This window comes from Rana temporaria, chromosome 7 (assembly GCF_905171775.1).
Source record: "Rana temporaria chromosome 7, aRanTem1.1, whole genome shotgun sequence".
In the NCBI taxonomy this organism is placed as follows: domain Eukaryota; kingdom Metazoa; phylum Chordata; class Amphibia; order Anura; family Ranidae; genus Rana; species Rana temporaria.
Window position 1 is genome coordinate 160782470 of NC_053495.1, and position 22947 is coordinate 160805416.

Consider the following 22947-nt stretch of genomic DNA (forward strand, 5'->3'; position numbering starts at 1 on the left):
GGGGCACCAGGAGCCAGTCCTTGTGGAAGCTGACAGAGTCCATCCTCAAATGGGCAGAGACCAACATTCTGTCTCTTTCTGCGATTCATCTGAGGGGGGAGCAGAATCAAGTCGCAGATTTCCTCAGCAGGAAAAAGCTGAGGGAGGGCGATTGGGTCCTGAACCAAGAGGTTTACGAAGTGATCACTCAAAGGTGGGGAATACCGGAGGTGGATCTGTTCGCCTCAAGGGGAAATACCAAGACACGGCTATTTTTTTCCCTGAACAGGTGGGACGGAGCACTAGGGGTGGATGCTTTAGCACAGACCTGGCAGTTCGTCAGGTGTTATGCTTTCCCCCCTCCGGTTCTGATTCCAGCAGTCTTGAGAAAGCTGCAAAGGGAAAACACAACGCTGATTCTGATTGCACCCCATTGGCCCAGGAGACCATGGTTTTCCATTCTGAAGAGTCTATCAGTAGAACCTCCTTGGATTTTGCCAATCCGGGAAGACCTTCTTACTCAGGGTCCAGTCTGCTGTCCGCAGGTGGAGAGGTGGAACCTAGCAGCCTGGCTTCTGAGGAGGAGCTGCTAAGAAACAAGGGCTTTTCAGAACGACTAATAGCAACCCTTCTAAGCTGCAGGAAGAAGGAGACGCAAGCAATCTATCTTAAAGTTTGGAAGCGTTTTAACAACTGGTGCTTGGAAAGCTCTTTCAAGGTTCATAGCTCGATAGCAGTATTGGAATTTCTGCAGGCAGGAGCAGACAAGGGGCTGGCCATTAGCACACTGAAGGGTCAGGTCTCAGCTTTGAGTGTTTTCCTAGAAAGACAGTTAGCATCTGACCCATGGGTTTCTAGGTTTTTTAAGGCCTTGAGTAGAAGAAGACCAGTTAGAGTCCCCAACTTCCCAGTATGGGATCTTTCATTAGTTCTACAGGCTCTTACAGAGGAACCGTTTGAGCCGCTAGAGAGTAGTACTTTAGAGGTGATCACACTCAAGACTGTATTCTTGGTAGCGATCACCACCGCTAGAAGAGTGAGTGAACTCGAAGCCCTGTCAATTAGGGCGCCCTTTTTTCAGATTTTTCCGGACCGCATTATTTTTAAGACGGATCCGGCCTTTTTACCGAAGGTATCTTCTAATTTTCATAGAAGTCAAGAAATCACATTGCCTTCTTTTTGTTCGAATCCTGTGAGGGAACAGGAACACAGATTTCACAGTTTAGATGTAAGGAGGTGTGTCCTACAATACTTAAATAGCACAGAGCAGGTCAGGAAAACTGATTCTCTTTTTGTTTTATTTTCGGGGTCCAAAAAGGGGTCCAGAGCCTCTAGGCGCACGATAGCCAGATGGTTAAGATCGGCCATTATTCAGGCATATGTATCTAAGGGGGTGGAGCCTCCACAGGGTATTAAGGCACATTCCACCAGGGCTGTAGCAGCTTCACAGGCAGAGTGTGCTGGTGCTTCCCCGGAGCAGATCTGTAAGGCTGCAACATGGTCTAGTTTCTCGACTTTCGTGAAACACTACAGACTGGACCTGCTTTCGACCAAGGATCAAGCCTTTGGACGCAAAGTACTACAAGCAGTGGTCCCACCCTAGGGTAAGGTGCTCGCTTATCCTCTCTACAGTACCTGTCCTGAAAGACGAACAGGGAAAATTGGGGTTACTTACCGGTAACATCCCTTTTCCAGGAGTCTTTCAGGACAGCACTGGTACCCACCCTTTTTTTCTAGGGGTATTTCTGAAAAACTCATCATACAAGGCCGTCAGGTAAGATGAAAAGTGATATTTGTTTGACGTGTTCTTGTGTCTCCCCAGCTGGCCGGAGGTACTCTGGAAAAACTGAGGAGCTGAGGGAGGATGAGGCTTAAATCCTTAATTGGAAGGCGGTGTTTCCTAAGAGGGGAGGAGCCTGTGTCTCTCTACAGTACCTGTCCTGAAAGACTCCTGGAAAAGGGATGTTACCGGTAAGTAACCCCAATTTTTTTACAAAAAATATGTAGAAGAAAACGTATCGGCCTAAACTGAGGACATTTTTTTTTTTATATATATATATTTTTGGGGATATTTATTACAGCAAAAAGTAAAAAATATTCATTTTTTTCAAAATTGTCGCTTTTATTTTTGTTTATAGCGCAAAAAATAAAAACTGCAGAGGTGATCAAATACCACCAAAAGAAAGCTGTATTTGTGGGAAAAAAAGGACGCCAATTTTGTTTGGAAGCCACATCGCACGACCGCGCAATTGTCAGTTAAAGGACGCAGTGCCGAATCGCAAAAAGGGGCCCAGTCATTGACCAGCAATATGGTCCGGGGCTGAAGTGGTTAAAATAAATAAGATATTAATTGGGGAAAAAAATCTGGTCACCTTAATTTTGGTGCAAGTCATTGTGAATTCACCCTCATTTTTCATGATTGGTTGATAGCTTTTTTTTTTCTGAATTTGATGATTGTGTTTTTTTCTGAATTTGATGATTGCTAAAAACACATACAACATCAGATTACAGACATTGGTTATTACTCACAGATAAGTTATTGGTGATAGTTCAGCATTCACACCTTGGCGTATTTACGCCCGACGCTCATGCCGCTGGAGGGGCGATTTTACATTGTTGTCAATGAGATGGTTCACATCTCACGCCGAACGCCTGCCGCCTGAAAACAAGTCCCGGACCCTTTTTTTCAGGCAGCTTTCAGCATAGACAACAATGTGTTGTAAAAAAAAAAAAGGTTAAACGACCCGTTTTGTCGCTGCAAATCGCGGTACAATACACTGCAATTTGTAGCGGCATAATACGCCGCGTTATAGTGTGAATGCAGCCTTATTCTTTCATACACAGTCACGCTTTAATTATTCACATGCTCGTACGTAGAGCATTACATACACAAATTCTAATGTGTATAACCAATTTTAGATTTGTATCATGGCACGCTAGTAATCTTATTGCTATGCAAAACAGAGTACCGTATTTATCGCAGTATAACGCGCTCCCGCGTATACCGCGCACCGCTAAAGTGGCCCCCAATCCTGTGGAAAAAAAGTTTTTTTGTTTTTTTGTACTTACAGTTTTGGTGTCTTGCGCGGCGTCCATCGGCGGCCTCGTCGGGTCCGGCGTCCTTCTGCGGCTTCGGGTGTCCTCTTCGGCGGGTCCGGCGTCCGTCTTCGGCGGGTCGGGTGTCCTCTTCGGCGGGTCGGGTGTCCTCTTCGGCGGGTCGGGTGTCCTCTTCGGCGGGTCCGGCGTCCTTCTGCGGCGTCCTCCCCGCTCGTTTCCCGCCACAAGTTTGAATACTGCGCCGGCATATACCGAGCCCAGTACACTCGTGAATCTTCGGGCAGGCTCGGCAACTGTTGCGCTGATGTCCTGTACGCTCAGGACGTCAGTGCGAGAGGCGCCGAGACTGCCCGAAGATTCACGAGTGTACTGCGCTCGGTATATGCCGGCGCAGTATTCAAACTCGTGGCGGGAAAGCGCAAAATAGTGCGCGGTATACGCTGATAAATACGGTAAATATTTCCTTGCTCCCATTCCATGTTGCTTTTTTCTTTACATAATGATCTTGATGCTGTGTATAATTTAGATTTGTATGAAGACACACTAGTAATCCTATTACTATGCAAAGCAGATTAAGATTTTTCCCTGTTCACATCCTATGTTGATCCCTCTCTCTGTCTGGATGAATGAGCTGTCACTGGCAAGTGATGTTCCGCAGCATGTTTCAGCGACTGAGCAACAGCTTGCTCATCTGGACTGGGAAGTAGCAACACGTGGCACCAGGTGAGTATTTGCTCTGCATAATCATCTTGGCGAAGGTGAGCTGTCATCAGCGACTGGATCAACAGTGTGACGTGGCCCTTACCAGCAGCCAGGATTGCCAACCTCCCGCAGCATTTTTTACTGACAAATTTTACTGGCGGAGCACATTTTTTACTGGCAACCTGAGAAATTACAAAACGCCTATTGAAAACTAACACAGTGAATATTTGAACAGTATAAACATGTATCCCATAGTTTCTTCTCCACAGTCCATACATATCTGACTTCTCCCATGAGCCCCATCCTGGCGGCACTCCCACTCTCGACTCCTCTGCAGACCTGATATAAGACAAGAGATGGTCAGGGTCTGTGGATGGTACAGGGGAGGTCAGGTGCTGCAGATGGTACAGGGGAGGTCAGAGGCTGCGGATGGTACAGGGGAGGTCAGAGGCTGCGGATGGTACAGGGAGGTCAGAGGCTGCGGATGATACAGGGGAGGTCAGAGGCTGCGGATGGTACAGTGGAGGTCAGAGGCTGCGGATGGTACAGGGGAGGTCAGAGGCTGCGGATGGTACAGGGGAGGTCAGAGGCTGCGGATGGTACAGGGGAGGTCAGAGGCTGCTGATGGTACAGGAAAGGTCAGAGGCTGCGGATGATACAGGGGAGGTCAGAGGCTGCTGATGGTACAGGAAAGGTCAGAGGCTGTGGATGATACAGGGGAGGTCAGAGGCTGCGGATGGTACAGGGGAGGTCAGAGGCTGCGGATTGTACAGGGGAGGTCAGAGGCTGCGGATGATACAGGAGAGGTCAGAGGCTGAGGATGGTACAGGGGAGGTCAGAGGCTGAGGATGATACAGGAGAGGTCAGAGGCTGCGGATGGTACAGTGGAGGTCAGAGGCTGCGGATGGTACAGTGGAGGTCAGAGGCTGCGGATGGTACAGGGGAGGTCAGAGGCTGCAGATGTTACAGAGGAGGTCAGAGGCTGCAGAGGGGGGGGGCAGGAGGTCAGAGGCTGCGGAGGGGGGGACAGAAAGTCAGAGGCTGCGGATGGTGCAGAGGGGGGGACAGGAGGTCGGAGGCTGTGGAGGGGGACAGGAGGTCAGAGGCTGCGGATGGTACAGGGGAGGTCAGAGGCTGCGGATGGTACAGGGGAGGTCAGAGGCTGCGGAGGTGGGGACAGGAGGTCAGAGGCTGCGGAGGTCAGAGGCTGTGGAGGGGGGACAGGAGGTCAGAGGCTGCAGGGAGGGGACAGGTCAGAGGCTGCGGAGGTCAGAGGCTGTGGAGGGGGGGCAGGAGGTTAGAGGCTGTAGGGAGGGGACAGGTCAGAGGCTGCGGAGGGGGGAACAGGAGGCCAGAGGCTGCAGGGAGGGGACAGGTCAGAGGCTGCGGAGGTCAGAGGCTGTGGAGGGGGGGCAGGAGGTTAGAGGCTGTAGGGAGGGGACAGGTCAGAGGCTGCGGAGGGGGGAACAGGAGGCCAGAGGCTGCAGGGGGGGGGGACAGGTTTCAGAGGCTGGAGGGGGACGTATGAAGAGGCACACACCAGACGAGACCTTACCTCACTGAGCGGCGCTCTACTGCTTACATTTAAAAAATGTAAAATGTGTGTAAATCGTTTTTTTCAAACACTCTGCGATTCTATCCAAAGAAGCCTGTGGACCTTTTCAAGCTTCATGCGACACGATACTGGGGTTTGAACAAGCGCCTTGAGAATAGTGCAATTCTTCGTCTTGAGTGCAGTTGCGCATCAGAAATGATGTGACAAAACGCTAGGGTTGCCACCTCATCCCTTTAAACCCGAACGTGTATTAATTACACAGGTTCTGTGGCTGATTAAGGTGTAATTAAACTTACTTAGCCTCTGCTTACATCGGCACGATTGGATATGTGGAATCGCATGCAAAATCGCAGCCTATTGCTGGCACCGACACAGTCCTAATCGGTGCACCGACGACTTTGCAGCGCCACACCGATTTCCAAACGCAGTTCCTGCACTACTTTTTTGCACTACTTTTTTGGGGGAGATTTCAATAGACATCTATGCATGAACCCGCACAGATGTCTTTCAAATCGCTCCGAACGCGCGTGATTATTAACCACTTCCCGACCTCCTCATGTACATATACGTCAGCAGAATGGCACGGACAGGCACATGTACGTACCTGTACGTCCTCTGCTAGACGTGGGTGGGGGGTCCGATCGGGACCCCCCCCCCCCCCGGTACATGCGGAGGTCGGGTCCGCTCGGGGAGCGATCCGGGACGACGGCGCGGCTATTTGTTTTTAGCCGCTCCGTCGCGATCGCTCCCCGGAGCTGAAGAACGGGGAGAGCCGTATGTAAACACGGCTTCCCCGTGCTTCACTGTGGCGGCGCATCGATCGAGTGATCCTTTTTATAGGGAAGACTCGATCGATATTGTCAATCCTACAGCCACACCCCCCTACACTAGTAAACACACACACAGTGATCCCTAAATGTTACAGCGCCCCCTGTGTTTAACTCCCAAACTGCAACTGTCATTTTCACAATAAAGAATGCAATTTAAATGCATTTTTTGCTGTGAAAATGACAATTGTCCCAAAAATGTGTCAAAATTGTCTGAAGTGTCCGCCATAATGTCGCAGTCACGAAAAAAATCGCTGATCGCCGCCATTAGTAGTAAAAAAAAATAAAAATGCAAAAAAACTATCCCCTATTTTGTAAACGCTATAAATTTTGCTCAAACCAACCGATAAACGATTATTGCATTTTTTTTTTACCAAAAATAGGTAGAAGAATACGTATCGGCCTAAACTGAGGAAAAAAAAAAATTATATATGTTTTTGGGGGATATTTATTACAGCAAAAAGTAAAAAATATTGCATTTTTTTCAAAATTGTCGCTCTATTTTTGTTTATAGCGCAAAAAAATAAAACCGCAGAGGTGATCAAATACCACCAAAAGAAAGCTCTATTTGTGGGGAAAAAAGGACGCCAATTTTGTTTGGGAGCCACGTCGCACGACCGCGCAATTGTCTGTTAAAGCGACGCAGTCCCGAACTGTAAAAACCCCTTGGGTCTTTAGGCAGCAATATGGTCCGGGGCTTAAGTGGTTAACCCATGTTTAGTGTTAACGTACCCTTAGGCCCCTTTCACACTTGTCTGACCTGAAAGTCGCGCGACAACTTTGATGTGACTTGAGGCAATGCCTTCATGTCTATGGACCTCAAGTCGCATCAAAGTCGCACCAAAGTAGTGCAGTGACTACAAAGAAGTCGCACAGATATGAACAGTGCTCATTGGAAATCATGGGGTACAACTTCATGTCACTTCACGGTCCCAAATCGCAGGACAAGTCGCACAAGTGTGAAAGGGGCCTTGGTACCCTACCTGCATTCAATTAGCCTCAGAACCTGTTTAATTGATATGTGTTCCAGTGTAAAGGGATGAGGTGGCACTACAGAACGCCCAGATATGTATGAATGGGGGCTGAATTCAAGAGTCTGGAATCAGCGAGACAGGGAGACATTGATGTGCACTTTTGTACAGACAGGGAACTAAGTTGGAAAGTCCCTTATATTCAACTTCCTTTATTAGTACTGCGCTGGGTACAAAATGAACAATATATCAGCCCCGCCCTGTTTCCTTTGTGATTTGAATATGCATAACCTGCAGCTCCTATGGTGGTTACACTTTCCCCGGAAGTTGAACAACCGCTTCCGGTTCACGCCGGATGGTCTTTGCAGCATCGCGGTATCTCAGCGCTCCCAGAGGGTCTTTGCGTGTTAGAGCGGCGTGGCCATTTTGTTCGTGGCTGCATTGTGATCCCAGGCGGCCGTTTCTCCTGAGGTAATCCGGTAAGTTCGGCGGGCTCGGTTTTAGAGGGATAATTAATAGCCTATTATAAGGATGCATGGCGGGGACAGACATGTGCAGCGTGTGAGCCGCCGTTGTTATGGTGGGAGGGCCTTGTTGTGACTCTCACCATCTGTTTAAATAATAATATGAGGATAATGGTGGTGAAGGAACCATAGACCACTGCCCGTCCTTGTATACCTTACAATATCATATGGCAGTGATGGCGAACCTTGGCATCCCAAATGTTTTGGAACTACATTTCCCATGATGCTCTGCTACACTGCAGAGTGCGTGAGCATCATGGGAAATGTAGTTCCAAAACATCTGGGGTGCCAAGCTTTGCCATCACTGCCATATGGTATCCCCAGCAGTCCTCGGCACCCTTATCCAATGGGAAATGTGCGTTATTCGGTGTGTAAAGTTGCATAGTGTTGCAGCATCGCACAAGTGTGTTTAAAAAATAAAAAGGACCAGGGAATTTTCCCCTGCGTTTCCCACAGGGACTGCAGACCTTATACATGAATAGGCCGCTGTGTGTAAATGAGGTACGCAGGACCTGTGCAGATGTGACCCTACTGCATACATAGCTGCGCCCTTTACTGTGTGTCGAGGGAACGCGTGCAATTTACACACCTGTCCAGACCTGATTCACTGTGAACCCAGCCTAAGATCTGCTGGCTGCCTTTTTCAGCAAGTACAGGAAACGTGTTGCTCTGGATAGAAATAGATGGTTTGCTCCTTTCCTGTAACACATGTTATTAAAAATGGGTGTCAAAATACCATCAGGCTGCAGCTGTGCCAGGGTGGGGGGATTGGGGGAACCCCTGGACTCTGTAGTGGTGGGGGAACCCCGGAATTCTGTAGGGGGGGTCGGGGGAATCTCCTGGATTCTGTAGGAGGGGGGGGGATCGGGGAACCCCTGGATTCTGTAGGAGGGGGGATCGGGGAAACCCCCTGGATTCTGTAGGAGGGGGGGGATCGGGGAAACCCCCTGGATTCTGTAGGAGGGGGGGGATCGGGGAAACCCCCTGGATTCTGTAGGAGGGGGGGGATCGGGGAAACCCCCTGGATTCTGTAGGAGGGGGGGATCGGGGAAACCCCCTGGATTCTGTAGGAGGGGGGGGGATCGGGGAAACCCCCTGGATTCTGTAGGAGGGGGGGGGATCGGGGAAACCCCCTGGATTCTGTAGGAGGGGGGGGGATCGGGGAAACCCCCTGGATTCTGTAGGAGGGGGGGGGATCGGGGAAACCCCCTGGATTCTGTAGGAGGGGGGGGGATCGGGGAAACCCCCTGGATTCTGTAGGAGGGGGGGGGATCGGGGAAACCCCCTGGATTCTGTAGGAGGGGGGGGATCGGGGAAACCCCCTGGATTCTGTAGGAGGGGGGGGGATCGGGGAAACCCCCTGGATTCTGTAGGAGGGGGGGGGATCGGGGAAACCCCCTGGATTCTGTAGGAGGGGGGGGGATCGGGGAAACCCCCTGGATTCTGTAGGAGGGGGGGGGATCGGGGAAACCCCCTGGATTCTGTAGGAGGGGGGGGGATCGGGGAAACCCCCTGGATTCTGTAGGAGGGGGGGGATCGGGGAAACCCCCTGGATTCTGTAGGGGGGGGGGGTCGGGGAAACCCCCTGGATTCTGTAGGAGGGGGGGGGATCGGGGAAACCCCCTGGATTCTGTAGGAGGGGGGGGGGAACCCCCTGGATTCTGTAAAGGGGAGGGTGTTGGAACTGTGGCCATGTCACACCTAAAAGCAAAAAATAGGGATATACTGATACTTTGCGGTGCAATTTGCGTCAATACAAAGTGGGCACAAATCGCACTGCAGAAAAATTGTATGATTCCTGTCCAAATCGCATGCGGTTTCCTGTGTGTGTATTTAGTATAGATGGACTGAGGCATCCTACATCCAACCCACCACCTTACTGATCCCTCCAGGAAGCAACTAAGTGTTGGCGACTGGTGTATTTTTGATTTCTATGCAGCAAGCAATCCTGTGCCTACCCTTTATTGAAGTCTATTAGAGCCTCAGGCTCTAGCCACGTGCTTAAAAAAAAAAAAACCCATTGGAATTCATGCGTCTGGCACCCTGCATGTAGATTAGGGGGGTGGTGACCGTGTGCCCCCCTATTGGACGGGCCGCCACTGCTGCACAGACCGGCAAACTTCTTGCTGCCTGTGATTAGTGGTATGCAGGAAATCCTAAATTTTCGGTTATCCCCAGAAAAGTAATAGAGGGGAGGTCTTCCAATGGGAACACTGAATATGCAAGGGTTTCTTCTCACTTCCTGTTTGGCTATGGGACAGGAAGTGAAGGGAAATCTCCCCAATGAAACAGTGAAAAAAAAAAAGAAATCTGATGGGTTATAACCCTCCCTTGCTCTAGCCAAAATGAAAGAAAAATATATGCTTGCCTGTACTAACGATCATGAAGCGGGAGGCCCAGTTCTCAATCACCTGAATGCTATAGATAGCCTTTGATTGGCTATCATAATCAGTTACTGTATAGCCTGCTCCTGTGTTTGTGTTTTTTCCTGCTCTTGAATGGTGAAGGAGCCGTAACTTGTTTTACTTGCTAGAAGTGAGAAATGTAAATTAAGGCCATACATTGGTCGAATTTAAAAAAAAAAAAAAATTTTTTAAATTTTATCTAAGAAATTTCATTCGTATTTTGCACCATTAGTGGGCTGCAGCAACAGCCGATTTTCATGCGGGTATTGAATTTTAATCATTGTTAATTTTTTGGTAATTTTTTGAAAAACTAATGATTTTCTATTCATTGATGAGAGAATCGTGCGAGAAATGTAAACGAAAAAGAAATGTGCATGTGCAAGTAAAGAAAATTCCCGGAAAGAAAAGATTCCCAGACACATTATTTTCTGTAGCAACATGAGGTGAAACTGAAGGCTTGGTTGGTCGAATTTCGAAATCGATGGATCGAAATTCAACCATGTATGGCCAACATAAGAAGCCTGTGCAAAATTAACGGAAAAGCTAGGTTAACACTGGTGCAGGTGGTTCCTGCTGGGGGTCTACCCCTGTTCCCTCAGCCACAACCACCCGCACAGAAAAGTCACCTTCAATAAAAACCATTAATAGTCCCGTCACGTATTTCCCACTGTGGGGTAGTGTGTAGGCATCTCGGGTACAACTTTCCCTTTAGGGCAGGGTTTGACAAAATCCGGGCGCAATTGCGTCTAGAATTAGCGACCTGGCGCCCATGGAAGGAAGCATGGGCTTGCAGAAGGCCGCAAAGCCGCGGCCTCAATTACCAGCCGGTGTGGCCCAACACGATTGCACGGTGGGGGCGCACGGAGATGCAGGATACCCCATCCTGTGTCTCTGCGCCCCCCGCCGGATGGTAATTGAGGCCGCGGCCTTCTGCAGGCCTATGCTTCCTTCTGTGATCTGGCCCCATCTTGTGGTGGACGTTGGCATGACAAGTAAACCACCAATGCTAATGGAGCTTCCCCAGTGTTTTCACTGCCATCTCCTTCCCTCTAATTAGAGCCCCCAAACATTATATATATATTTTTTATTCTAACATCCTAGAGAATAAAATTGCGGTCGTTGCAATACTTTCTATCACACCGTATTTGCGCAGTGGTCTTACAAGCGCACTTTTTTTATAAAAAAAACCAACATTAAAGTTAGCCCAATTTTTTTTATATATTGTGAAAGATAATGTTACGCTGAGTAAATTGATACCCAACATGCCACGCTTAAAAATTGCGTCCGCTCGTGGAATGGCGACAAACCTTTATACTTTAACATCTCCATAGGCTGCATGATTCGACTTAGAGGAGGTCTAGGGCTAGAATTATTGCTCTCGCTCTACCAATCGCAGCGATATCTCACGTGTGGTTTGAACACTGTTTACATATGCGGTCGCTACTCGCGTATGTGTTTGCTTTGGCGTGCGAGCTCGGCAGGACGGGGCGTGTTTTCTGGCTCCTACCTTATTTAGCTGGCTCCTAGATTCCAAGCAAATTTGTCAAACCCTGCGTTAGGAGACATCTCATCTCGTGCTTCTTTGATATTATACTGCAGACACTCAATCGCAAAGCACCAGGTAGGTAAATGTGACAAAATGGTATAATATTGCACTCACATATGCATAGTACTAGCGGCATATAATCATTACATTGTCACCACTTCCACCTTTTGCCATCCAACTAGTGATGGCACTTTAGTCTCCACCCTAACGCGTTGTCCCGTCCATGAGTGGAATATTTTACCATTATTTTAAAAGCGTGTTGCATTTCATTACACTATGGTTAGCGCTTTGTGATTTTGAATATCTGCAGTATAATACTGAAGAAGCGCGAGACTCCAAGGGGCAGTAGAAGAATTGTCCCCTAAAGGGGAAGTCGTACCCGAGATGCCAACATGTTGCGTATTTCCGAATGTGGGGTAATATGCCAATTAATGGTCCTTATTGGAGATGAGTCCATCATAAAACACGAGGTGTGCTGTGCTTCACTGCTGCTCAATCCTTTTTGGTGCTTGGGGACTTTTGATTGCAAACACATAAAAAAGGAATATAAGCTACATCTGATTTGCAGGATTATTATCAATTTATTGTTGTAAAAAACACTTATATTGCATGTGATCTTTTGTATGACATTGATCTTTCTTTGGTTTTAATGTTTTGCTTTCCAAAAAGACTCGTAAGTTTTGACCTCATGATATATCTGTATTGCAGATCACAAGATAAAGCTGCCTCTGTTCCATCATGGCTGACATCAAGAATTTTCTGTATGCTTGGTGTGGGAAGAAGAAGGTGACTCCCAGTTATGAAATCCGCACTGCTGGCAACAAAAATCGTCCAAAGTTTGTGTGTGAGGTAATGTATACGTGAATGCTCTATAAAAATTGCTTGTATATTTTTGCAGGAAAAATTTTTTTATCTTATCACTAAAGAGCCTGGAAAGCATTGCACCCATGGACAGGGGTGAAATGCAAGACTCCTGCAGACAAGCCCTGCTGCTTTCAGCCGTGTGTGTGAGGAATGTGTGTGAATGAACTATAAGGCCACTCATTAGCGACCTTAGTCTGTTCAGAACTACGAGCCATCACCCGCAAAGGCTGACTGTACTTGTAGTTCAAGTCATTCACAGGAATGACGCAGCTGTGTCGGTGAAGCCCCACATAGCCATGTTATTTTTAAATGGTGCCAGGAGAAGATCTCTTCTCACTGGGAGAGGGGGTGAGACTGCAGCAGCTGGAACATGTTGCATGTTCCACCGTAAATACAGGCAAGTCGGTGAACACATCCTTTAATTTACACCTTTAAACATATTTTACACACCAGACTTGGTCACATCATTACAAAGCTTTTTAAATTTCAAATGGAGCAACTCCTCCATAGATTATCTGGGGATCACCCTTACAGCAAAAATGGAACACCTATACACCTCTAACTTCGTTACCACATACCGGAAGCTCGAGTCCGACATAAAAAATTGGGCCAAAGGGGAACTTTCTTGGTTAGGTAGAATACATGCTATAAAGATGACTCTCCTTCCCAGACTGCTGTATCTCTTCAGAGCCTAAGGCCCCTTTCACACTGGGGCGGGAGCCGCGGTGGCGAAATAGCGACGCTATACCTTCGGATTTGCCATGGGATTTGGCCGCTAGCGGTGTGGTATTAACCCCCGCTAGCGGCCGATAAAGGGTTAATACCGCCCGCAATGCGCCTCTGCAGAGGTGGATTGCGGGCGCTATTGCCGCGGTTTCCCATTGTTTTTAATGGGAAGGAGCGGTATACACGCCGCTCCAAAGATGCTGCTGGCAGTAGATTTTTTTTCTCTCCCGCCAGCGCATCGCCTCAGTGTGAAAGCCCTCGGGCTTTCACATTGAGTATGCAGTGCAGGAGTTTTTCAGGCGGAATAGCAGCTCTATTTTTAGCGCTGTACCGCCTGAAAAACTCCTCAGTGTGAAAGGGGTCTTACCAATCAATATAAGAAAAGCTCAACTGAAATCTATATAACAAATTTTTCTGGGGGTGATCAGGTCTACCCTTTACAGATTCAGGACGAAGGGGGGTCTAGGACTACCATGGCTACTTTGGTACTATCAAGCAGCCAGACTCTCACAACTTTCAAACGTGCACTCCAAAATCGAAAAGCCGGATTGGATTCAGATAGACAGGCGGCCCCCTGATTTACTCTTGACTACCTCTTAGGGGTTCCATCCAGGGAAAGGCACCCTATTCTGTCACCCATCCTCTCCCAATCTCTAGCTCTCTGGGACAATCTGAGAACGAACCCCTCCTTGATTTCCGAATGTCAACCCCTCTCCCACATCTTTAATAACCCCAAATTCATCCCAGGCCAAAACATTAAAGCTTTTAAATGGTGGTTGGACAAGGGCCTGTACCGGATCGGACACTTCTTTACCTCATCGGAACCAATCACCCTGAAATTCTGTAGGCAACAGCTGGAAATTCCGTCCTCTGAATACTTCAGACTACAGCAAATACAGCACTTCCTTCATAAAATCTGGAAATCCAAACTAGGCCCTCTTAAGTTCATGCAATACGAAACTTGGTGCGGTCAGTCCATGGAACAGAGGGGGGGAATCTCCATAGTCTACCAGTCACTAGCCCAAACGCCATGCAAAGACATGTCATCTTGGGAAAATGATCTCCAAATAAGCTGGAACTTGGAGAAATTGCAGACCTCTTTTTCTAGAGCCTTTAAGGGGATTCAGAATGTTTCCCTGATTGAATCCAATTTAAAAGTAATGACCAGATGGTACCTCACTCCGGCCAAATTGGCCTCATGTATCCTACAGCGAACCCTCAATGCTTCCAAGGATGCCAACTAACAAGCACTATGGCCCACACATGGTGGGAATGCCCCAGAATAAGGTCATACTGGAACAGGATTTTTGCCTTGATCCAAAGGGTTACATCCCTCCACATTCCCAAAAGCCTGGAAATTGCTCTCCTGAACGCCAATCTTCCCGGGACGTCTAAATTCACACGTAAACTGATACACTTCATGTTGCTGGGAGCGAAGCTGACGATGGCTAAAGCATGGAAACAACCCATGGTCTCCCTCTTGGCCACCAAACGCAAAATCTTGTGGATTATGTCCCAGGAGAAACTCACAAGTGTTCTCCTTGACAGAACCAAAGGCTTTGAAGCCACTTGGGAACCCTGGGCTAAATATATGGGCATAGCTCTCATTCCTGGGATACAAGTCTAAAGATCGTTTTTCACCAGTACCGTCCCGCTGCTTGGCTTCTTTCTATCTTCTTCTATGTCTCTCTCTCCCCCCTTTTTTCTGCTTTTCCCTACCCTTTCCCTATTACATCATACACTTGACACCTTCTCCGCAGTACAAGAGAACCGGTGGTATACCTGCCTCTGAGAGGACTATGCTACGGATCCCCACCCAGAGGGACTTGAGGCCTCGGCTCTGACGGTTCCTTCCAGGCAGCCTCGGTTGTCGGGAACAACCTGTCAGTTTCTCCTGGGGGGGGGGGGTGTGTCTGGGGGGTACTCCCTGGGCACAGCATGTTCCCCTAAAGGGGTGCTCGGAGTGTTCTCCTGATCTCCTCTGTCGCGCGCCTAATGTAATGGAGCAACTTGGGGCTAATATTTGTTGGTCTATTCAATATGTTTATCTCGGGTCTGTTGCACCCTCTATTTGTATTTAGATTTTTTAGGATTTTGCCACTTGGAAATGAGTGTATGTATTTTGAGTTTGTTACCTTTTTATTGGAAAATAAAAACCTTTTGAAAGATAAACATATTCCACACATTGCTGAATGTCTGCTCTTTCCATTTGGAATGGATTTGGTGGTCTCATATTTTTTCTGACAGGTTTTGATCACAGCTGTTTGTTTTGTGATATGAAAAGACTGTAAAGGACATACTGGACAGTGCCTACTTTTTTGATGCCTCTGTATTTTGTGAAGTCTTTTGCCGTGCTCAAGGAAATGCTGCAAGTACGATTTGTTGGTTATTTTACGGACTTGGCCTCTCTGATTCAATAGATGCATCCCTGCAGAGTTGCCACTGAGTCTGCTTGTACTTGCAATCCACCTCAAAACTATTTCATGGTACAAGGAAATTGAGATGGTTATATTTTAGGGGAGGTGCATGTTACAAGAGATCAAACTCTAAGCATAAGTGGGAAAGGTGTCTTAGAACAGTGGTTTTAACCTCAGTCCTCACATCCCCCCCAACGGGCCATGTTTTTGGAACTTCACTTAAAAGCTATTTGATCTATCAATACCATTGATATTGATTTAAAGCAGCTGTGCAAAGTAAAGGAAAACCTGAAAACATGGCCTGTTGTGAGTACTTGAGGACTGAGGTTGAGAACCACTGGTATAGAAGACCAATCACCCTGCACAAGGGGAGATCAGCTTGGCTTGATTTATAACTAAAACTCTGCCTATTAAACCCAAATGCATACAGTTACACTGCTGCCAGTGTGTTCTCTTCAGCAGGAAACAACTGCATGCACACATTGTGTGTGAATGCTGTGGTCAATCCACCTGTTCAGACGAATTGGCTGACGACACTGCTGTTTGCATATAATGGCTCCTTCAAGCATCTGACCAGCCCTGGATGCAGCCTTTTCCAACGATTTCAACACGGAGAAACCCTTAAAATGTTCTGGTCTCAGGGACCGCCTGCTAAAAATGACTAAATCTCCAACTCCAGCACTGAAAGCTAACTCAGTATGGTATACTTTTTCCTTTTTGATTATATGATGCCACTCCAGTGACCACATTCCACCACCTGCATTATTTGTCTCAATTTTTCACCTTAATGCATTCTCTGCATTAATGTGAAAAGCCTTCTGTGCTGCAGAATCCCCCAGCACCCTCTTTATACTTGCCTGATCATGATCTGATCCAGCGATGTGTGTGAGAACAGCACCTCTCGTTGATGCCTCCCTCTTCCCTGGGCAAATTGATGGCAGTGGCTGCCACTGGCTCCCACTGCTTGCAATCAAATTCTATGCCGAGCGAGGGGCAGGGCCAAGCAGCCTGCTCTGTGTCAATGGATGCAGACAGGGTGGCTTGGGAACAAGCCTGCACAGGTGCCTCCATGGAAAGCAGCACTATGGGGGCACTTGCCATTGAGGAGGAGCCTGGAGCACCGGCGGGGGACCCCAAAATAAGTGGGTCGGGCCCGCTCTGTGCAAAACCATTGCACAGAGCAGATAAGTATACAACGTTTATTTTAATTAAGAAAAAAGGAAGGTTTAAAGTCACATTAAATTACAATATCTGTGCATAAACAGAAAAGAGGTTGCATTACTTGGCTTTATGACGGATGGAATAAATCTATATGAAGAGCTTGTTTGCCCTGAAATGTGCACCTGTTTTCTCAGTGCTGAGTTCTGCTTCTGCCCTACTTGGGTTTAGTTCCACTTTAAAACATTGATTTAATGGTTTATCAAAACAGTCACATCCAAGGCATGCTGTGCATAACTGTCTCGGTTGCTTGTGCTCTCCACCGAATTGTCAAACCATCCAAAGGCCAATGTTATAACTGGTCACAGTACTATGGCAACTGCAAGTCAAACAGAGGCTAAGGTGGCAGCTTCCTGAGCTGTAAAGGATGCAGGGGGGTTTAGCTAAACAGGTTTCTCATTTAGTTCAGTTAGCCAGCCTTGTATTGGCAAACACCATATTGGAATTTGTTACCATGTTAACATAAGTTTCTTTCCCATAGGTTCGTATAGATGGCTATAATTACATGGGAATGGGAAATTCTACAAACAAAAAAGATGCCCAGAGTAATGCAGCCCGTGACTTTGTGAACTACCTAGTGCGAATGGGAGAAATCCGAAGCGAGGAAGTGCCATCATTGGGGGTTGGTAAACTCTAATAGACTTGTGTATTATTTGTATTCTTTCTGATGATAGAAGCATTACTTCTCACATCTGCTTTGGTTGTGTTGAATTAGGATGCTCTCTGCCCCCAACCTTACACCTCTGTAAAAGTGGGCAGAGAAAAAAGCAGAACACAGCAACCTATCTTTGAAATTTTCAATTTGTTTTTTAAATGTGCTTTGTGGACTAGCTCTGGTTTAGCAGTCCTTGGCTGCTGTAATCGAGACGAGCAGTGGATTTGTGCCATGCATCTGGTCTTGACCCAGCACTGTTATGCATGCAGGTGAATGTGCCATGAAAGTAGATGTGTAGTAGTAACAATACAAGTCATTCTTTTAATGTGTTCATTGCAGGCTTGCCAGGAAGTTGATCCAAATGGATTTCAGCCTGTAAAATCGGAGGAAGCGGATGGCCCTACTGGAGGTCCACTACCACCCCACTTGCAACTAAAAAGTGAAACTGCCAGTAAGTCTTATTAAAGGGCAAAACTAAAACTTTTTGGTCCATTATATTTTACATTTGTAGGCATGTTTACACATTTATAATTGGTGCTTCTATTACTTTTATTTTAAAAGCAAATGTTTAATACTGGGTGCTTCCATTACACAGTGGCTGGTTTGTGCAGTAAAACCAAAGAGGCACATCTAAGTATGCAGGCATCTGGGGTAAAGCGATCCACATAGACCGTCGTCCTCCACCGCTATTACTCTGCAATTGTGACCGGCAAGGCTTGAACCACTCGTGGAAGGGACAACATCAATGGCGGTGCAGAGGATGATCTATGTGGACAGCTTTACCTTGGATGCATGCATACTTGGATGCCTGTTTTAATCCTCAACCATGTGAGTTTCTAAATGTTGTACCTTCATTAAATGTAACCACATTGCTACACTTTTGGGCGCCTCTATTCTCTTTAATACTTGGTTGTGACATGACTCTACCCTTTTATCAAGACATCGCTTGTATATCAAGTCAAAATGTATTAAAAATGTTTGCTTGTCTTGCAAAACGCTCTCAAACCAAGTTACTCTCAAACCAAGGTTTTACTGTATTTGCTTTGTGGTGATGCATGCTTCTTTCCCTAGCAATAAATACCTTAAGGGTACTTTCACACTGAGGTTTTTTTAGTGCAAAAAATAGCGCCGTTAAAATGCCTCCCCAGTGTGAAAGCTCTTTAACCCCTTCTCGTGTCAGTAGTACAGTGACAGTGCATACAAAAGTCACTTCCAGCGCTAATAGGTCTTCCAAGGTGAGGAGTAACAGATGTTGGATAAAATGGTGGTGTGAAAGGTATATATGGTGTAACGGTCACCACCGTTTACGACCTTCCATCCCATCCAAGACAGCTTATCGACACTCCAATCAACAGGACCCGATCCATAAGAATTCCCCCCCAGACACGAGACACACAGCTCTGTGCTTCTGGTTTCAAATGTAATGATTTTAATGATTTCTTCTCAGTCTTCTTATACAGTACCAGGCATTAAAGCAACAATGAGATCTCCACCCCCCCCCCCCTAATCACACACTAAGGCTAATTACTTAACATTCCTTAATCAACAGCATAACAACACCTTCACCCACTCCGTCTCTGCATACAGCTTGACACCTCTGAGCATCAATAGGTTGTAGACAGTGTTATCACACGTAAGCAGTACTTAGTATGCATAATTAGAGTTCTGGGAGCAGACCTGGGATTAACACCTGTCCGTTACAACACCTTTACACAAGGACAATGGAATGTCTTCCAAGCCCTGATGCAATTAGCATGTCACTAGAAATGAGTCACTATTGACTGGTTGGGCCAACATCTTGCAATCTCTCAAGATCCTGCAATATGAACTATAATTGATGTCCTATCTCATGTAATACATGAATTATGATTCCCTTGCCACCCCATGCCCAAAAGGCACAGGGTGGACTCAGACCCAAGAGTTATCAGTGACGCTGACACAGGAGTATTCCCCCATCCTCACAAAGTCTCTGGATGTCCCGGGTCATTCCGTTACATATGGTATCCCAGAGCTAGGTGGATGCTGCCTTCTTCAGATGGGGTAATCCGAAAGGAACTACAAGAAAAACAGAAATGGAAGGCGCGCGCACCTAGTGCATTACCAGAGATTAATTTTAATAAGACATTTTTGTATAAAAGTGGGTACTCACAAAATGCAACTGACAAAAGGCTTTAAATGCAGTGCATGGACATGCACAAAACACTGGGTACAGCCAACGCGTTCACTGGTCCGCAATCCTGCTCTAAGTCGCTTATCGCCACCATTGCTAAGAAATATTCATTGGTCTGTAAACGCTATAACTTTTGCGCAAACCAATCAATATACGCTTATTGGGGTGTTCTTTTTTTTTTTTTTTTTTGCTTTAAAGCAGAAAGTGGGGGAGATAACCATAATATATTTATTTATTATGTAAGGGGTAAACCTTCCGGAGGTGAATTGTGATTGATTGTATTAGCTCATATATTCGTTTTGAGGTAATGTTGAGTTCTCTCACTAGACCAGTGATGGCGAACCTTGGCACCCCAGATGTTTTGGAACTACATTTCCCATGATGCTCAACTACACTGCAGAGTGCATGAGCATCATGGGAAATGTAGTTCCAAAACATCTGGGGTGCCAAGGTTTGCCATCACTGCACTAGACCGTTGTAAGAATTTGTTATATCTGTAAAATGCTGTGTATCGCACTAAATGTTACATTTTTTTAGATGCACCATTGGCATCAAGTACGCCGGGATATGGACCTCTTACTGGTGGCGCAAGCTGGGAGCGTGGAGCCAATCTACAGGATTATTATTCCAAGAGAGATGAGCAGGAAGCTAAAGCGGTATGTTGTGTAAAAAGTACCTTGGGAGAAATCCTATAGCAGAATATGGTTTGAACATGTAGGGTTAACTTACTGCCTGCCCAAAGCTATCACTTGTTGCTGTAGTCTTCAGTGCTGACACAGTTCCAAGACTGCCAGAACTGCCAAGTCAATCATTTTGAGTTGTTGCAGCTCTGCAGAGGAGGGTTTCCTATCTAGATGTGATCCCTCACTTTACACCAGAGCGTTTTTAATAGGATCTACAGCAACATATAATAAGGAAAAACTGTATACAGCGTGTAAAGTAAGCATACTCTTTAAAGGCATGCTTAAAAAAAAGAGTAGATGTTATCCTTGAGATGTAAGGGCACCTGGGTGGTATATGCAAGTGTATACATCGCTCCTAAACCGCCCCTGCCATGGAAATCAATGGGCAACGCTGCTAAAGCAGCAGTGCTTTTCAGGCGCTTTTAACCCTTTCTTCAGCCGCTAGCGGCCGAAAAGTGCCGTTAAAGCTAGCAGGGCTTTGACGCCAACTCAGAGCGGCCCCAGTGTTAAAGAGGTCTTATTCAGCAACCCATTTGGTTTGTTTATATCTAAATGAAGTTACCAGGTAGATTTTGTAGCCTGGCTCCAAAACTACAGTCCTTCCATTTATGCAGTGTTGTTTTAATGGCTATTATTGTCCCCCTTTGTGTTTAGACTCTGGAGTCTGAAGAAGTGGACTTGAATGCTGGTCTGCATGGGAACTGGACCCTTGAGAATGCTAAAGCACGTCTCAATCAGTTCTTTCAGAAAGAAAAGACACAAGCGGACTACAAGTACTCACAAGTGGGGCCTGACCACAACAGGTTGGTTTTTTTCTTTTTTTTCTTCTTCCCACCATGTTTCAGTTGATATGTCTGTAATGGTTAGATCAGTTTCTTCATTACATTTTTAAAGATTCTTCAATATGTCTGCCTTTTAATGCATCTGTTGAAATATACCATCTCATTTCCTGTGCTCTTCACTACTGTGCAGCCCTAGTCAGTATCTCACAGCCTTTGCAAGGAGTATGTTCCTACTGGGTCTATACATTCCTATGAGTTGGCTGCTCTCCACTGAATGGCCGTAGGCCCATCATGAGTATGGCTCACCCATATGATTAAATGTGGCCGTATAGTATGCAAATGCAATAAAAGGACCCAGCAGGGACACTTCATTTCAAAGGCTGTGCAGGGCCAACAATGTTACCCTTTTGTGGTGTTTTATGCCTTCAAGGCGTAGGCCTCTGTCTAGCCATGTAACTTTTGAGCCAGTATCCACACCGAGCACTCCAACTGAGTAGCTATAATAGTAGTATTAAAGCCTGGACACATTTTCTCCTTGGCCAGCTCATAAAGCTGGGCCATCCCAGAGAAGTGCTTTCACCAAGGGTCATAATTTGTCTACATACAATTAAGTGGTGATTGCATACCTCTGCTGAACTATTATATTTTAGAAGTTCAGGGTTTAAAATGGAGCTTTTAAGTAAAACTACATTGCTGGGATTTTGGCACCTTTGTTTTCCTTTTTCTGATCCTTTTTTCTTGTAGGATGAGAATATTGCAATTCTTTTTTTTGGGGTGGAGAGTGCCATATGTCCCTTTCCCCCATTGGTGAACCTAGCCATGGTTGGGAAGAGTTGCCTTTGCAGGGATTTTGGGGAATTGTTAGATTCCATTGTTAAGGCATCCTTGTGGTTTATTTTATGCATTTAGACATCACACCCTGTGCCCTCACTTTATCTTCTGCCCTGTTCATACCACAATATTGATGTCGAGTGTTTATTTTTTTATATTTTCTTCCCAACCAGAAAGCTACATACACACTGCAGAATTATGCACAGAAAAAATCTGCAGTAAATACTAGTGTTGTGGTGTGAACAGGGCACATAGAGAACAACTGTTTTTCTTTCGGCCTTTCAGAATGCATACAGAAAAACTCTTGTCTTTGCACATGGTGTAAATGAGCCCTAAAAGGATTTGTAAGCCCTCAAGGCTTTTCACCTTAATGCATTCTATGCATTATGGTGAAAAAATGTTCTGCTTTGCTACTGCTCCTTTCTTTTTTCTTTTTTCTTTTTCTTTTTCTTTTTCTTTTTCTTTCTCTTTTTTTTTTTTTTTTTTCTTCTTATTTTTTTTTTTCTAATCTGAACCTGGTCGTTCCAGTGAAGAGCCCAGCAGCTCCAGCCGTAGTCTTGGGTTCTTTATTGGATAAATTGATAGCAGCGGGAGCCATTGTCTCCCACTGCTGTCAAATCCAGTGATGGTGGGGCAGAGTCCTGCTGTCTGTGTCAATGGACACAGCAGCAGGACTCGGGAGCGCACCTGCATGGGTGCCCCTATGGAAAGCGTGTCTCTGTGGGGGCACCAGTTGAAGGGGAGCCCGGAGCGCCGCCAGGACACCCCAGAGAAGGAAGATGGGGGGCCGCTCTGTGCAAAACCCTTGCACAGAGTAGTTAAGTATAACATGTTTTTGTTTTACAAAAAAGAGAACCTTTACAATCACTTTAAACTGGAACTAAACCCACCAATTTAACAGTTTTCCCATACTGTTTCATTCAAGGCATGCCTCTGGTGATAACTGTCAGTTACTAGTGTGCTTATGTTGGCTCTCATCTGACCTGGATATCAAATGGCTGGTGTCATAGCCCAGATCAAATGTGCAGCACAAGC

General features: G+C 46.4%; 1 protein-coding gene across 2 annotated transcripts in view; it reads left to right on the forward strand.

The window, feature by feature from the left end:
- Positions 1–7462: 7462 nt before the first annotated feature.
- DHX9 (DExH-box helicase 9) overlaps positions 7463–22947 on the forward strand; it is a 47938-nt gene continuing 32453 nt past the window's right edge. The window contains exons 1-6 of one of the 2 annotated variants that reach the window (XM_040360317.1): positions 7463–7570; positions 12275–12415; positions 17273–17413; positions 17786–17897; positions 20154–20272; positions 20954–21102. In XM_040360317.1, the coding sequence (XP_040216251.1) occupies positions 12305–12415; positions 17273–17413; positions 17786–17897; positions 20154–20272; positions 20954–21102 (632 nt within the window). In that variant the 5' untranslated portion in view covers positions 7463–7570; positions 12275–12304. The remainder of the gene's footprint in view (positions 7571–12274; positions 12416–17272; positions 17414–17785; positions 17898–20153; positions 20273–20953; positions 21103–22947) is intronic. The other variant, XM_040360318.1, reaches the window with a different exon arrangement.